Below are 15,940 nucleotides of genomic sequence, written 5' to 3' on the forward strand. Positions count from 1 at the left end.
GATTGAATGTTCAGGGAGACAAAATTAAACCAAGTGATATGGACAGCAACAAGGAGTTAAAATACTGCGTCAGATTCTTCTGGAATGGAAAGAAAACTGGGAGAACTCACAGGGAATGGGAATTGGAGAGGTCATAAGGAATGGGAATTGGAGAAATGATAAGGAATGGGAATTGGAGAAATGACAAGGAATGGGAATTATAGAGATGATAAGGAATGGGAATTGGAGAGATGACAAGGAATGGGAATTATAGAAATGACAAGGAATGGGAATTGGAGAGATGATAAGGAATGGGAATTATAGAGATGATAAGGAATGGGAATTGGAGAGATGATAAGGAATGGGAATTATAGAGATGACAAGGAATGGGAATTGGAGAGATGATAAGGAATGGGAATTATAGAAATGACAAGGAATGGGAATTGGAGAGATGACAAGGAATGGGAATTATAGAGATGATAAGGAATGGGAATTGGAGAGATGATAAGGAATGGGAATTGGAGAGATGATAAGGAATGGGAATTATAGAGATGATAAGGAATGGGAATTGGAGAGATGATAAGGAATGGGAATTGGGGAGATGATAAGGAATGGGAATTATAGAGATGATAAGGAATGGGAATTATAGAGATGATAAGGAATGGGAATTGGAGAGATGATAAGGAATGGGAATTGGGGAGATGATAAGGAATGGGAATTATAGAGATGATAAGGAATGGGAATTATAGAGATGATAAGGAATGGGAATTGGAGAGATGATAAGGAATGGGAATTATAGAGATGACAAGGAATGGGAATTATAGAGATGATAAGGAATGGGAATTGGAGAGATGATAAGGAATGGGAATTATAGAGATGATAAGGAATGGGAATTATAGAGATGATAAGGAATGGGAATTATAGAGATGATAAGGAATGGAATTGGAGAGATGATAAGGAATGGGAATTATACAGATGATAAGGAATGGGAATTATAGAGATGATAAGGAATGGAATTGGAGAGATGATAAGGAATGGGAATTATAGAGATGATAAGGAATGGGAATTGGAGAGATGATAAGGAATGGGAATTATAGAGATGACAAGGAATGGGAATTATAGAGATGACAAGGAATGGGAATTATAGAGATGATAAGGAATGGGAATTGGAGAGATGATAAGGAATGGGAATTGGAGAGATGATAAGGAATGGGAATTGGAGAGATGATAAGGAATGGGAATTGGAGAGATGATAAGGAATGGGAATTGGAGAGATGATAAGGAATGGGAATTGGAGCGATGATAAGGAATGGGAATTGGAGAGATGATAAGGAATGGGAATTGGAGAGATGATAAGGAATGGGAATTGGAGAGATGACAAGGAATGGGAATTGGAGAGATGATAAGGAATGGGAATTGGAGAGATGATAAGGAATGGGAATTGGAGAGATGATAAGGAATGGGAATTATAGAGATGATAAGGAATGGGAATTGGAGAGATGACAAGGAATGGGAATTATAGAGATGATAAGGAATGGGAATTGGAGAGATGATAAGGAATGGGAATTATAGAGATGATAAGGAATGGGAATTATAGAGATGATAAGGAATGGGAATTGGAGAGATGACAAGGAATGGGAATTATAGAGATGATAAGGAATGGGAATTGGAGAGATGATAAGGAATGGGAATTATAGAGATGATAAGGAATGGGAATTATAGAGATGATAAGGAATGGGAATTGGAGAGATGATAAGGAATGGGAATTATAGAGATGATAAGGAATGGGAATTGGAGAGATGATAAGGAATGGGAATTGGAGAGATGATAAGGAATGGGAATTATAGAGATGATAAGGAATGGGAATTGGAGAGATGATAAGAAATGGGAATTTGAGAGATGACAAGGAATGGGAATTATAGAGATGACAAGGAATGGGAATTATAGAGATGATAAGGAATGGGAATTGGAGCGATGATAAGGAATGGGAATTATAGAGATGACAAGGAATGGGAATTGGAGAGATGATAAGGAATGGGAATTGGAGAGATGATAAGGAATGGGAATTGGAGAGATGATAAGGAATGGGAATTATAGAGATGATAAGGAATGGGAATTATAGAGATGACAAGGAATGGGAATTATAGAGATGATAAGGAATGGGAATTGGGGAGATGATAAGGAATGGGAATTATAGAGATGACAAGGAATGGGAATTATAGAGATGACAAGGAATGGGAATTATAGAGATGATAAGGAATGGGAATTGGAGAGATGACAAGGAATGGGAATTGGAGAGATGATAAGGAATGAGAATTATAGAGATGATAAGGAATGGGAATTGGAGAGATGATAAGGAATGGAATTGGAGAGATGATAAGGAATGGGAATTATAGAGATGATAAGGAATGGGAATTGGAGAGATGATAAGGAATGGAATTGGAGAGATGATAAGGAATGAGAATTATAGAGATGATAAGGAATGGGAATTGGAGAGATGATAAGGAATGGAATTGGAGAGATGATAAGGAATGGGAATTATAGAAATGATAAGGAATGGGAATTGGAGAGATGATAAGGAATGGGAATTGGAGAGATGATAAGGAATGGGAATTATAGAGATGACAAGGAATGGGAATTATAGAGATGACAAGGAATGGGAATTATAGAGATGATAAGGAATGGGAATTGGAGCGATGATAAGGAATGGGAATTGGAGAGATGATAAGGAATGGGAATTGGAGAGATGATAAGGAATGGGAATTGGAGCGATGATAAGGAATGGGAATTGGAGAGATGATAAGGAATGGGAATTGGAGAGATGAGAAGGAATGGGAATTATAGAGATGACAAGGAATGGGAATTGGAGAGATGATAAGGAATGGGAATTATAGAGATGATAAGGAATGGGAATTGGAGAGATGACAAGGAATGGGAATTGGAGAGATGATAAGGAATGGGAATTATAGAGATGACAAGGAATGGGAATTATAGAGATGACAAGGAATGGGAATTATAGAGATGATAAGGAATGGGAATTGGAGAGATGATAAGGAATGGGAATTGGAGCGATGATAAGGAATGGGAATTGGAGAGATGATAAGGAATGGGAATTGGAGAGATGATAAGGAATGGGAATTGGAGCGATGATAAGGAATGGGAATTGGAGAGATGATAAGGAATGGGAATTGGAGAGATGATAAGGAATGGGAATTGGAGAGATGATAAGGAATGGGAATTGGAGAGATGATAAGGAATGGGAATTGGAGCGATGATAAGGAATGGGAATTGGAGAGATGATAAGGAATGGGAATTGGAGAGATGAGAAGGAATGGGAATTATAGAGATGATAAGGAATGGGAATTATAGAGATGACAAGGAATGGGAATTATAGAGATGATAAGGAATGGGAATTGGAGAGATGATAAGGAATGGGAATTATAGAGATGATAAGGAATGGGAATTGGAGAGATGATAAGGAATGGGAATTATAGAGATGATAAGGAATGGGAATTGGAGAGATGATAAGGAATGGGAATTGGAGAGATGATAAGGAATGGGAATTATAGAGATGATAAGGAATGGGAATTATAGAGATGATAAGGAATGGGAATTGGAGAGATGATAAGGAATGAGAATTATAGAGATGATAAGGAATGGGAATTGGAGAGATGACAAGGAATGGGAATTGGAGAGATGATAAGGAATGGGAATTGGAGAGATGATAAGGAATGGGAATTATAGAGATGATAAGGAATGGGAATTGGAGCGATGATAAGGAATGGGAATTATAGAGATGATAAGGAATGGGAATTGGAGAGATGATAAGGAATGGGAATTATAGAGATGATAAGGAATGGGAATTATAGAGATGATAAGGAATGGGAATTGGAGAGATGACAAGGAATGGGAATTGGAGAGATGACAAGGAATGGGAATTGGAGAGATGATAAGGAATGGGAATTGGAGAGATGATAAGGAATGGGAATTATAGAGATGATAAGGAATGGGAATTATAGAGATGATAAGGAATGGGAATTGGAGAGATGATAAGGAATGAGAACTATAGAGATGATAAGGAATGGGAATTGGAGAGATGACAAGGAATGGGAATTGGAGAGATGATAAGGAATGGGAATTGGAGAGATGATAAGGAATGGGAATTATAGAGATGATAAGGAATGGGAATTGGAGCGATGATAAGGAATGGGAATTATAGAGATGATAAGGAATGGGAATTGGAGAGATGATAAGGAATGGGAATTATAGAGATGATAAGGAATGGGAATTATAGAGATGATAAGGAATGGGAATTGGAGAGATGATAAGGAATGGGAATTATAGAGATGATAAGGAATGGGAATTATAGAGATGATAAGGAATGGGAATTGGAGAGATGACAAGGAATGGGAATTGGAGAGATGATAAGGAATGGGAATTATAGAGATGACAAGGAATGGGAATTGGAGAGATGATAAGGAATGGGAATTATAGAGATGACAAGGAATGGGAATTGGAGAGATGATAAGGAATGGGAATTGGAGAGATGATAAGGAATGGGAATTATAGAGATGATAAGGAATGGGAATTGGAGAGATGATAAGGAATGGGAATTGGAGAGGTGATAAGGAATGGGAATTGGAGAGATGACAAGGAATGGGAATTATAGAGATGACAAGGAATGGGAATTGGAGAGATGAGAAGGAATGGGAATTATAGAGATGATAAGGAATGGGAATTGGAGAGATGATAAGGAATGGGAATTGGAGAGATGACAAGGAATGAGAATTGGAGAGATGACAAGGAATGGGAATTGGAGAGATGAGAAGGAATGGGAATTGGAGAGATGAGAAGGAATGGGAATTATAGAGATGACAAGGAATGGGAATTATAGAGATGATAAGGAATGGGAATTGGAGCGATGATAAGGAATGGGAATTGGAGAGATGATAAGGAATGGGAATTGGAGAGATGATAAGGAATGGGAATTATAGAGATGACAAGGAATGGGAATTGGAGCGATGATAAGGAATGGGAATTGGAGAGATGATAAGGAATGGGAATTGGAGCGATGAAAAGGAATGGGAATTGGAGAGATGATAAGGAATGGGAATTGGAGCGATGATAAGGAATGGGAATTATAGAGATGATAAGGAATGGGAATTATAGAGATGATAAGGAATGGGAATTGGAGAGATGACAAGGAATGAGATGGGGGTCATTCCTGGGTTGGGGGCTGGATTGTGTACGTATATAGAGGATATGGATATACAATAGAGAGAGAGTTTCCCAGACAGAGACGTTAGTCTTCTGTCACACAGAGAAATGGCAGGAACCACCTACCCCATGCAAGCTTTATAGAGCTGGATATTGAGGGGACTTCAGCACTCAAAGCCCATGTCTGAAGCCTGCAGCCATGAACCACACCAATATGTCATAGGCCTCAGTCTTCAGGCCAGAGACATCTTGCTGAACTACTGAGATCTGGCTGCAGTGGCACTATTTAAGATGGAAATATTTGCTTTCTCCATTCCAGAAGGGCTGAGGAAATATTTCCCATCAGATCTTCCATTGCAGCCGGTGTACCTTTGGTGCTGGCAACTGTGGACAGAGGGGCTGTGTGATGGCCGCTGGAAACACCGTAGAGGTAGAAGGTGTACTTGGTAGTAGGCTTGAGGCCTGTGACGGTGTGCGATCGACTGTGGCCACTCAGGGACAATTTCTGCACCTCCTCCGATCCTTGGGCTCTGTACTGCACGGCGTAGGAGTCAAAGTCCCTCTCGGCGAGCCAGGAGAGCCTAACCGAGTGAGGTGTCAGGGGCAAAGCGGCAAGGCCGCTTAACTCCACCGTCTGGCTGGGCTCCGTGACAACGGCTCCTGTGGAAGCTATAACAACAATAGCAACATTTATCAAGCACTCCTGAAAGGAGTAAAATGGCCATTGAGTGCGAGCGACCATTAAATCCTCATAAGCTTTGCTTATGGACACACACACACACACACACACACCCTGTGGTGCACCAAGAAAATAGGAATAAATAACTTGCACAGAAAACAGAGTTAAAAAAAGTTAAAGTGAGCATGAACATACTCCTCATATTGATTTTTTAAAAAAATACCTGTGGTGGTCACTACACTAGTCAGTGGCTTTGTCCGCTGGCCCTTAGTGACCCCATAGAGATGGACAGTGTAGACAGTAGTAGGCCTCAGGCCTTTGATGAAGGAGGACCGCCGGTCGCCAGCCACTGTGAGGTTGTGGACTTGCCGGGGCTCCGTGGCACTGCTGTACTGAATCAGAAAGGAATCAAAGCCTTTGCTCGCCATCCAGGAGAGTTTGAAGGACTGATTCGTGATGTGGGAGACAGAAATGTCACCAAGTTTACTTGGCTTCGCAGTGTCTTTAACTGTGGAGACTAAGAAAGGGGGAATAAAAAGGGGGCATATTTCTGGGCGGCGATGCCAATCCTGAGGCCTAAATGGCAGGCTCCAGGTGGTTACCGAGTTCCGGTCACAGACTGCACGTCCAAACAAACATGGACGGCACCAATCGCTAATACCCAGTCCCGCAGAGGAACATTTCATCGATAAAAGGAGCCACTGTGAAGAGGCTTTAGAGCAAATATAGGAACAGGAGCATGCCCAGTCCGCAGCTCGTCTGCCCTGCGATTCAACCATCTGACTTTGGTTTTTAATTACTCGATTTGACCCATCTTAAGCTCACTTGCAACGAAGTTCTTACATTCCCAAAGGCACTAACCCACCAAGTTTGAGTGAGAAAGATCCAGCTCCAGTTTCATTCCTGAATGGCCTTGCTCAAATTTTAAGATGATTCCGCATTTCCAACTCCTGACCATTTTATCTATCGAATCAATTAGTTTTGCTACACCGATCATATCAACAGAGGGGTAATATATCTTCAATGACTTCCATGGGAGCTGTGTAAGTTAAAAGGAGCACACAAACCGTTGACTTTGGTCCTCACTCGTTTCCATGATTAATTGCCCACATCTCACTGCTCTGTCAGGGAAAATGTAAGGAATAGCTTTCATTTTTCGAACTGAGGAAGCACTAGGAATACAAAGTTTTAAGTGGAAGTACCTGAGGTGTTGGCGGAAGTGGTCAGTAGCTTGGTGCGTTGGCCACCAGACACCCCGTGGACATAGAGCTTGTAAACGGTGGTAGGCCTCAGGCCTGTGATGACGGTGGATCGATAGTCACCGGTTACCGTGAGGTTTCTCACATCCTCGGAGCCCTCAATCCCGTATTCGATGAGAAAGGAATCATAAGTCCTCCCGGTTTTCCAGGAGAGTTCGAGGGAGTGGGCCGTGACCTTAGACACTGGGACATTATCCAAAACCACCACTGCGGTTGGTCTCTGAGCCTCTTTGTCTGTGGAGACTACAATTTAAAATACAAATGACGATTGTTAATCTGGTCGCACATTGAGGAGAAAGATAGAGTGAATTCTGGACAGGAAATGGAGGAAAAGCAAACCTCACCGAGGAGAGATAGGGAGAGGGACAATCTTTAATTGGCACTCCAGCATTGACCGAGCATTTAGCTGATTAGAGCTGCTTTGAAAGTCAATGTTGCTTCAAGAAATAGAAGACTTATTAGCACCTCACGAGCAACTAAAGCAGATTGTGAGAACAACAAGAAATGGCATTTATGTAGCACCATTAAAGTCACCAAGGACCTAAGGAATATCATGGAAGCATTTTCATATGGAACTTGAATCATCTTAAGAGATTTCAGAACAAGTATTAGCTTGGCTAAAGAAGTAGGATTTAAGGAGCTTATCAAAGAAGAAATATGAATATCCAACTGTCTCGTTCACTGACTACCCCCCCTTCGCCCACTGATTAGAACGTTGAGTTTCTCGTTCCATCACAGTTATCGGTCCAGAGTGATTGACATCACTGTGGCAACCCATGGCAGTCTGGCAACTGAGGCAAGAGAGAGTGTAACAACAGCTTGTAATCCCATCGAAGATGAGAAGAAAAAGCCGATGAAAATATTTTCCCACAGAAAGGCATTGAGTGAGAAATGAGGAAAATATTTTTCGCCGTCTGGCCATGGTGAAAGATAGAAAATGGAGATATTTCACCGGGAATCGCAGTGGCGATTGGGTGAACAATAGATACCTCTTGTGGTGATTACCACTGTCGATGGTGTTGACCGTTGGCCTCTGGAAATCCCATAGACATAGATGGTGTATTTGGTGTTAGGCCTCAGGCCTGTGATGAGGTAGGAGCGCTGATGGGCAGCCACCGTCACATCCCGCACGCTCTGAGAGCCCTGGGCTCTGTACTGGATCAGGAAGGAGCCAAAAACCAACCGTGTCGTCCAGGAGATCCGCACCGAGTGTGCAGTCACCTCGGAAACAGAAAGAGCGCCAAGCTTAATGGGTTTGACTGTGTCTTTATCTGTGGAGGCTTGAAGGAGGAGGGAAAGGAGGAAGAAACAGAAGGAAAATATTCACCAGCAGCTCGAATCTGAATCCAAGCAACAAAGTCAGTGAAAACTTGTAGAAATGCCTGGAAGCTAAAGTCAGCCTCCCTCACTATCACATATTTAACCATAAATTACAAACTGTAAACAGTGTAACAGTGGGGATGGGATTGTATTATCCACATAGTGTGACAGGGAATGCTTTACAGGAACTTTGTGGGACATGTGCAGGAAGAGTGTGCCAGATGTTGAAGAGTTTAGTACCAGCTCTTCACTGTAAACTCGGAATGTTTCTGTCATTACTAAAAAGAATGGCTTTGATTGGATCTAATTCCTCATTTTAAGTTAAGATTTTTTAAGTTTATTTATTAGTGTGCGAACTGGCAAGTCGCAGGAAATCCCTCAGTTGCCACATTCCGGCACCTGTTCGGGTATACTGGGGAGAATTTAGCCTGGGCCTAGCCAACACGTGTGGGAGCAAACCGGAGCAGCAGGAGGGAGCTCAATCAGACACGGAGAGAAGGTGCAAACTCCGCACAGACAGTTACCCAAGGCTGGAAGTGAACCTGGATCCCTGGCACAGTGAGGCAGCAATGCTAACCACTGCGCATTCTTTCTCCAGCATCATTCCCAGCATTCCTCACAGTGAAGAGGGCAGCCATTTTTATTCAGGACAATTCACAAAGAACAATGAAATGGATGAGGGGCTGATCCCGGCTGTGGTTCCAACATCAAACCTGCATTCATTTTGTGTCTTTAATATCAGAAAATCAGCCAGGATACCAGGGATAATCTAAGTATTTGACAGGGCCTTACAGAGGACTTTAGGAAATGCTGGACAATATACAAAATATTGACCAGAGCACCAGGGATTATGGGCAGGACCCTAGGAAATATATTCAGATAATATTAGCCAGTATATTGGGAAAATTGGAGCAGTCTCCTGAAATACTGACTAGGACACTGGGAATATTGGACGCAACATGGAGATTACTGGATAGAGCATCATCATTACTAGTAATACGTGATTGGACACAATAGGATATTGATGAAGGCACTGGAGTTTATTTGACTGCACAGTGTGGAATATCAGATAGGACAACTGCCTCGATTTCCTGCGATTGCTTTTCCCTAGTTGGATCAAACTAATCTAACACATTAAAAATCACATCCAACAGGACAGAAAAACAGCTTCATGCAGTTCAGGGAAGCAAATCTGTCAACTTCCCCCGAGAGACCAGCACATGCCTGGTACATTGGGCTCTGACGCTGGGAGAGGCCCTGTATCTACAGCGACTGAGTGATTCATGTTGGACTTGTACAATTTCAAAACCAGAACGTCCGCATCTGAGATTTATCCCCATACAATTTATCTCATCCATTGGTCTGTCAGAGAAAAATTAAGGAAAAAGACTAGGTGAGAAAACAACGGAAATGACAATGTGTTACTCGCTTTGTGTGGAAGTACCTGAGGTGTTGGCGGAAGTGGTCAGTAGCTTAGAGCGTTGGCCACCAGATACCCCGTAGAGATAAAACCTGTAGGCGGTGGTAGGCCTCAGGCCTGTGATGACAATGAATCGACGGTCACCGGTTACCGTGAGGTTTCTCACATCCTCAGAGCCCTCAATCCCGTATTCAATGAGAAAGGAATCATAAGTCCTCTCTATTTTCCAGGAGAGTTTGATGGAGTGGGCTGTGACTTTAGACACTGAGACATTGTCCAAAACAGCCACCAAGGTTGGTCTCTGAGCCTCTTTATCTGTGGAGACTACGATTTAAAATACAAATAATGATCATTAACCTGGTCAGAGCTTGAGGAGAAAGATAGAGTGAATGTTGAACAGGAAATAGAAGAAAAGCAAATCCCAATAAGGAGAGATAAAGAGGGAACAATCTTTAATTGGTCAGAGGTTCTCTCCTTCCATCCCAGTATGGAACAGCATTGATCGAGCATTTAGCTGATTAAAGATGCTTTGAAAGGCGGGCACAATTGTCTTTTAAAAAGCATTTAGACAGTGACATGGGTGAGATGGTTACTGAGGGACATTGGCCAAATGCGGGCAATTGGGATTAGCTTCAGGGTTTAAGAAAAAGGCGGCATGGATAAATTGGGCCTAAGGGCCTGTTTCCATGCTGTAAACCTCAATGACACAATGCTGTTTCAAGGAACACAATATTTCACAGCACCTCGCCAGCAGTTCAAGGACATTGGGAGAACAACAAGGGAATTTTGTTAATCTAGAATCATTAGAGATAGGAATGTCATTGGAGTGTTTTCCAATGGAATTTCACACTGAATCACTTTCGGAGATTTCAGAACAAAGAGGAAGAATTCACAAAGCATTTTAAAACAGGAAAGTGAATTCGAGAGATTGAAGAATTTTGACAGGAGTGTAATAATGTCCATTATTACCAATGTATAAAGCAGGTTCAGACAAGGTACATTCTGAATCTCTTTAACCTTTGTGTCACTGAAGCAGACAAGCTCTGATAGACTGACAGGAAACTTTATCACTGCCTCAATAAACCTGTGGGGATATCGTGCATCACAACAGTGAGAATTCAATGTTCTGGTCAGGTTCTTGTAAATCTAAAAGGAGCTGCACTGAATTCAGGACTGGGTTTATCTGATATCCAGCCCAGTTCAGTCTGTCAGGAATCTCCCGCTGGGAAATTTCCCCAGCTTCACACTGACACTAATAGTTCTGTACGGACATTGCACATTAACAAGAGGGAGAATGAGAATGTAATTTAGTGAGACTAAAACACAAGAGAACTGACCTGGAATAAACATGTGAAAACTTCCTGAAAGAAACCCAGGACACGCTGTCTTTTATTATCAGGAATGATGATCCAGGATCACGGATTGATAGCGCATCTTGTGCATGCCAGATTTCCCAAGTATCTACCCAATTAGTCGCACTGTGCTTACTCTTTCCCAGAACCTTGTCAATTTTCACATTTAATTATTAATTCGAGTATTTCTGAAACATATTTATTCGATATTCTTGTATCACTTTCTCACATCGTTTGTCCAGATTGTTGTACAAAGAAATGGTTCCTCACATCACCTCTGAGTCTTTTACCATTCACCTTCAATCTGTGTCCTCTGGTTACCGACCATCCTACCATCCCTTGGCCAAGGATTTTGGTTCCAGCAGACAAGGAAGCTGTTTAGCCCATTGTGCCCTTGTCGAATGCTCTACTGCCCCTCCCCCCAAGCCCCTCCCCTGTAGCTCACCAAATCTTATTTTAGGAAATTATCCAAAATGCCACAGTGCATTCGTAAATATGATAATTTATCCTTTGTCCTTAGACCCTTCCAAGATTTGAAACCTCTCCTTCACATTCTCTGCTCCAAGGAGAACAATGTAAGCCACTCCAGTCTCTCCACAGAAATTAACTTCCTCCTCCCTGGAACTATTCTAGGCAATCTCCACTTTTCCTTCACTCCAAGGCCCCAACATCCTTCCTAAAGTGTGATTTCCAAAGGATAAAGAGATTGACAGAAACAAGGAGAGAGAAATTCCTCCTCTTTGAACATGTTGGTGAAGCCCGGCGTAGCGGAAGAGCCTGAGATAAAGTCATAGACACATCATCATTCCCTTGGCCAACGGGGACCTTCAGCCACTGAGCGGGATGGAAAAGGTCAGGGATGGGAAAGTGGCCAACTATGATGTATCGCTGAGTTATCTGCGGGAACAAACAGCACAAATCGATCGGGAGGAAGACATTGGGATGTTGCTGTTTCACAAGGATGAACCACAGGGGGATATTTATACACAGCCCCCCCCCCATCGAGGGTGTGTGTTATAAATATATGTGAGCCTGCAGGAAAGGGTGAAATCAGGTTTGAAAGCCTCAAGCCCAACATGACTTGATAACTTAGTGCCGTAGCTTGTGACTTTGCGACAGTGTACACACACGAGTATCCAACTGTCCGGCTCACTGACTAAATACACACTGAGTGGAAACCACAGTTTCCCGTTCCATCACGTTTATCAGTCAGAGTCATCACCATAGCAACTGATAAAAGCTTCGCAATGGAAGAGAGACAGAGTAACGACAGCTTGTAATCCCATCGGAATGGGAAGAAAACATCAATGAAAATATTTTTCCTCGAAAGAAGCCAGACAAGAAGCAAGGAAAATATTTTTCACTGTCTGTCCGTGGTGAGTGACGGAGAATGGAGATATTTCACCGGGAATCGCAGTGGCGATTGGGTGAAGAATAGATACCTCTTGTGGTGATTACCACTGTCGATGGTGCTGAGCGTTGGCCTCTGGAAATCCCATAGACATAGATGGTGTATTTGGTGTTAGGCCTCAGGCCTGTGATGAGGTAGGAGCGCTGATGGGCAGCCACCATCACATCCCGTACGCTCTGAGAGCCCTGGGCTCCGTACTGGATCAGGAAGGAGCCAAAAACCAACCGTGTCTTCCAGGAGATCCGCACCGAGTGTGCAGTCACCTCGGAAACGGAAAGAGTGCCAAGCTTAATGGGTTTGACTGTGTCTTTATCTGTGGAGGCTTGAAGGAGGAAGGAAGAGAGGGAAATATTCACCAGAGGTTCGAATCTAAATGCAGGGCAACAAAGTCACAGAAAAATCAGAGAAAATCCAGCGGCCAAAATTATTCCCCCAATCAGAATCACTTCTGTGTGACTCCCTACTCTATCTGTACAATACTCCTAGGATTCATCCATGTCCCTCACTGCAGTGTATTTAGTTTGACCATCAATGTACAAACTGTTTTCTGCATGGTAATATTAATAATATATTACAATATATTATAACACATTATAATTGCCTGTGTGCTGGGAATATTGGACAGGGCACCAGGATTATTGACCAGGACATGGAGAATATTGGAGCAGACAATGGGAAATATATGACGGGACAGTGCAGGATATTGACCAGGAAACGGGAATGTTGGATCGGGCACACTGCTATGTGTGTGAGATGATTGATTTCTGGCTTTTGAGACAAGCTGATCAACGTATTACAAACGGCAATATCTCGGACATGACCAAGAATCCTGAATCTCGGAGCAACAAATCTGTCAGCTTCGAATCCCGATGGACAGGGACACATTCTCCCCTGGTGCCCAGTACATGCCTGGCACACTAGGCTCTCACCCTCAGGGAGGCCCTGTATCTATGGTGACAGTGTGTTTCCTGTGGTGGGACCGATACAAGTTCAAAACCAGAGCACACCCACTTCTGAGAATTGTCTCCAAACATCTTCCCTCATCTCATTGGTCTGTCAGGGTAAAACTAAGGAATCGATTTCATTTTCCAGGTGAAGAAACAATACCCGTGACAAACCATCACTTGTTTTTAGCAGAAAATACCTGAGGTGTTGGCGGAAGTGGTCAGTGGCTCGGTGAGTTGGCCACCAGACACCCCGTAGAGATAGAGTCTGTAGGCGGTGTTAGGCCTCAGGCCTGTGATGACAGTGGACCGATGGTCACCGGTTACCGTGAGGTTTCTCACATCCTCAGAGCCCTCGATCCCGTATTCGATGAGAAAGGAATCATAAGTCCTCTCTGTTTTCCAGGAGAGTTTGAGAGAGTGAGCTGTGACCTTAGACACTGAGATATTGTCCATCACCGAGATCGGTCTCTGGGCCTCTTTATCTGTGGAGACTACAATTTAAAATACAAACAACGATCATTAATGTGGTCAGGCCTTAAGGAGAAAGATAGAGTGAATGTTGAACAGGAAATGGAGGAAAAGCAAACCCCAATAAGGAGAGGTAGAGAGAAGAATAATGTTTATTTGGTCAGAGATTCCTCTCTATCCCAGTAGGGAACTCACTCCAGCACTGATCGAGCATTTGGCTGATTAAAGATGCTTTGAAAGTCAATACTGCTTCAAGGAATACAATATTTAACAGCACCTCATGAGCAGCTCAAGGAAATTGGGAAAACAACAAGGAAAATTCATTAATCTAGAATGATGAGAATTAGGAATATCATTGCTGCATTTTTCCAATGGAATTTCACACTGAGCCACTGAAGAGGTTTTAAAACAAGTAAATAATAGTTTGGCCAAAGAGGAAGAATTCACAAAGCATTTTAAAACAGGAAAGTGAATTCGAGAGATTGAAGAGTTTTGACAGGAGTGTAATAATGTCCATTATTAGCAATGTATAAACCAGGTTCAGACAAGGTACATTCTGAATCTCTTTAACCTTTGTGTCACTGAAGCAGACAAGCTCTGATAGACTGACAGGAAACTTTATCACTGCCTCAATAAACCTGTGGGGACAGTGTGCATCACAACAGCGAGAATCCAATGTTCTGGTCAGGTTCTTGTAAATCGAAAAGGAGCTGCACTGAATTCAGGACTGGGTTTATCTGATATCCAGCCCAGTTCAGTCCGTCAGGAATCTCCCGCTGGGAAATTTCCCCAGCTTCACACTGACACTAATAGTTCTGTACGGACATTGCACATTAACAAGAGGGAGAATGAGAATGTAATTTAGTGAGACTAAAACACAAGAGAACTGACCTGGAATAAACATGTGAAAACTTCCTGAAAGAAACCCAGGACACGCTGTCTTTTATTATCAGGAATGATGATCCAGGATCACGGATTGATAGCGCACAGAAAGAGGCCATTCTGCCCATCTTGTGTATGCCAGATTTCCCAAGTATCTACCCAATGAGTCGCACTGTGCTTACTCTTTCCCAGAGCCTGGTCAATTTTCACATTTAATGATTAATCCGAGTATTTTGGAAACAGAACTATTCAATATTCTTGTATCACTTTCTCACCGCGTTTGTCCAGATTGTTATATAAAGAAAGATGTCCTCACATCATCTCTGATTCTTTTATCAATCACCTTCAATCTGTGTCCTTTTGATAGTGACTCTCCCGCCACTGCAAACATAATCAGTGGTTACAGCAGAGAAAGAGGCCATTAAGCCCATTGTGTCTCTGCTGGACTCTCCGTTGTTTCTCCCCGACCTTCTTGCCAGCAACTCTCCAAATCTCATTTCAGGAAATTATCCAATATCCTTTTAAGGCCTCAATTAAATCTTCTTTCCCCACATTCTCAGACAGTGCTTTCGTAAATATGGCAATTTATCCTCTATCCATAAGTCCTTCCAAGATTTGAAACCTCTCCTTCACATTCTCTGCTCTAAGGAGAACAATGTAAGCCACTCCAGTCTCTCCACAGAAATTAATTTCCTCCTCCCTGGAGTCAATCCCCACTTTTCCTTCATTCCAAGGTCCCAACATTCTTCCTAAAGTGTGATTTCCAAAGGATAAAGAGATTGACAGAAAAACAAGGAGAGAGAAATTCCTCCTCTTTGAACATGTTGGTGAAGCCCGGCGTAGTGGAAGAGCCTGAGATAAAGTCATAGACACATCATCATTCCCTTGGCCAATGGGGACCTTCAGCCACTGAGCGGGATGGAAAAGGTCAGGGATGGGAAAGTGGCCAACTATGATGTATCGCTGAGTTATCTGCGAGAACAAACAGCACAAATCGATCGTGAGG

General features: G+C 42.5%; 1 protein-coding gene across 1 annotated transcript in view; it reads right to left on the bottom strand.

The window, feature by feature from the left end:
* Nucleotides 1–15,940, bottom strand: part of LOC145337570 (tenascin-X-like) — a 214,373-nt gene that overhangs the window by 31,685 nt on the left and 166,748 nt on the right. Inside the window, 4 exon segments of the mRNA XM_080182362.1 lie at nucleotides 5,566–5,865; nucleotides 6,099–6,392; nucleotides 7,078–7,377; nucleotides 8,124–8,414. Of these exon segments, the coding sequence (XP_080038488.1) occupies nucleotides 5,566–5,865; nucleotides 6,099–6,392; nucleotides 7,078–7,377; nucleotides 8,124–8,414 (1,185 nt within the window).

This window comes from Carcharhinus amblyrhynchos, unplaced genomic scaffold, assembly GCF_965287045.1.
Source record: "Carcharhinus amblyrhynchos unplaced genomic scaffold, sCarAmb.v2.hapA scaffold_52, whole genome shotgun sequence".
Classification (NCBI taxonomy): domain Eukaryota; kingdom Metazoa; phylum Chordata; class Chondrichthyes; order Carcharhiniformes; family Carcharhinidae; genus Carcharhinus; species Carcharhinus amblyrhynchos.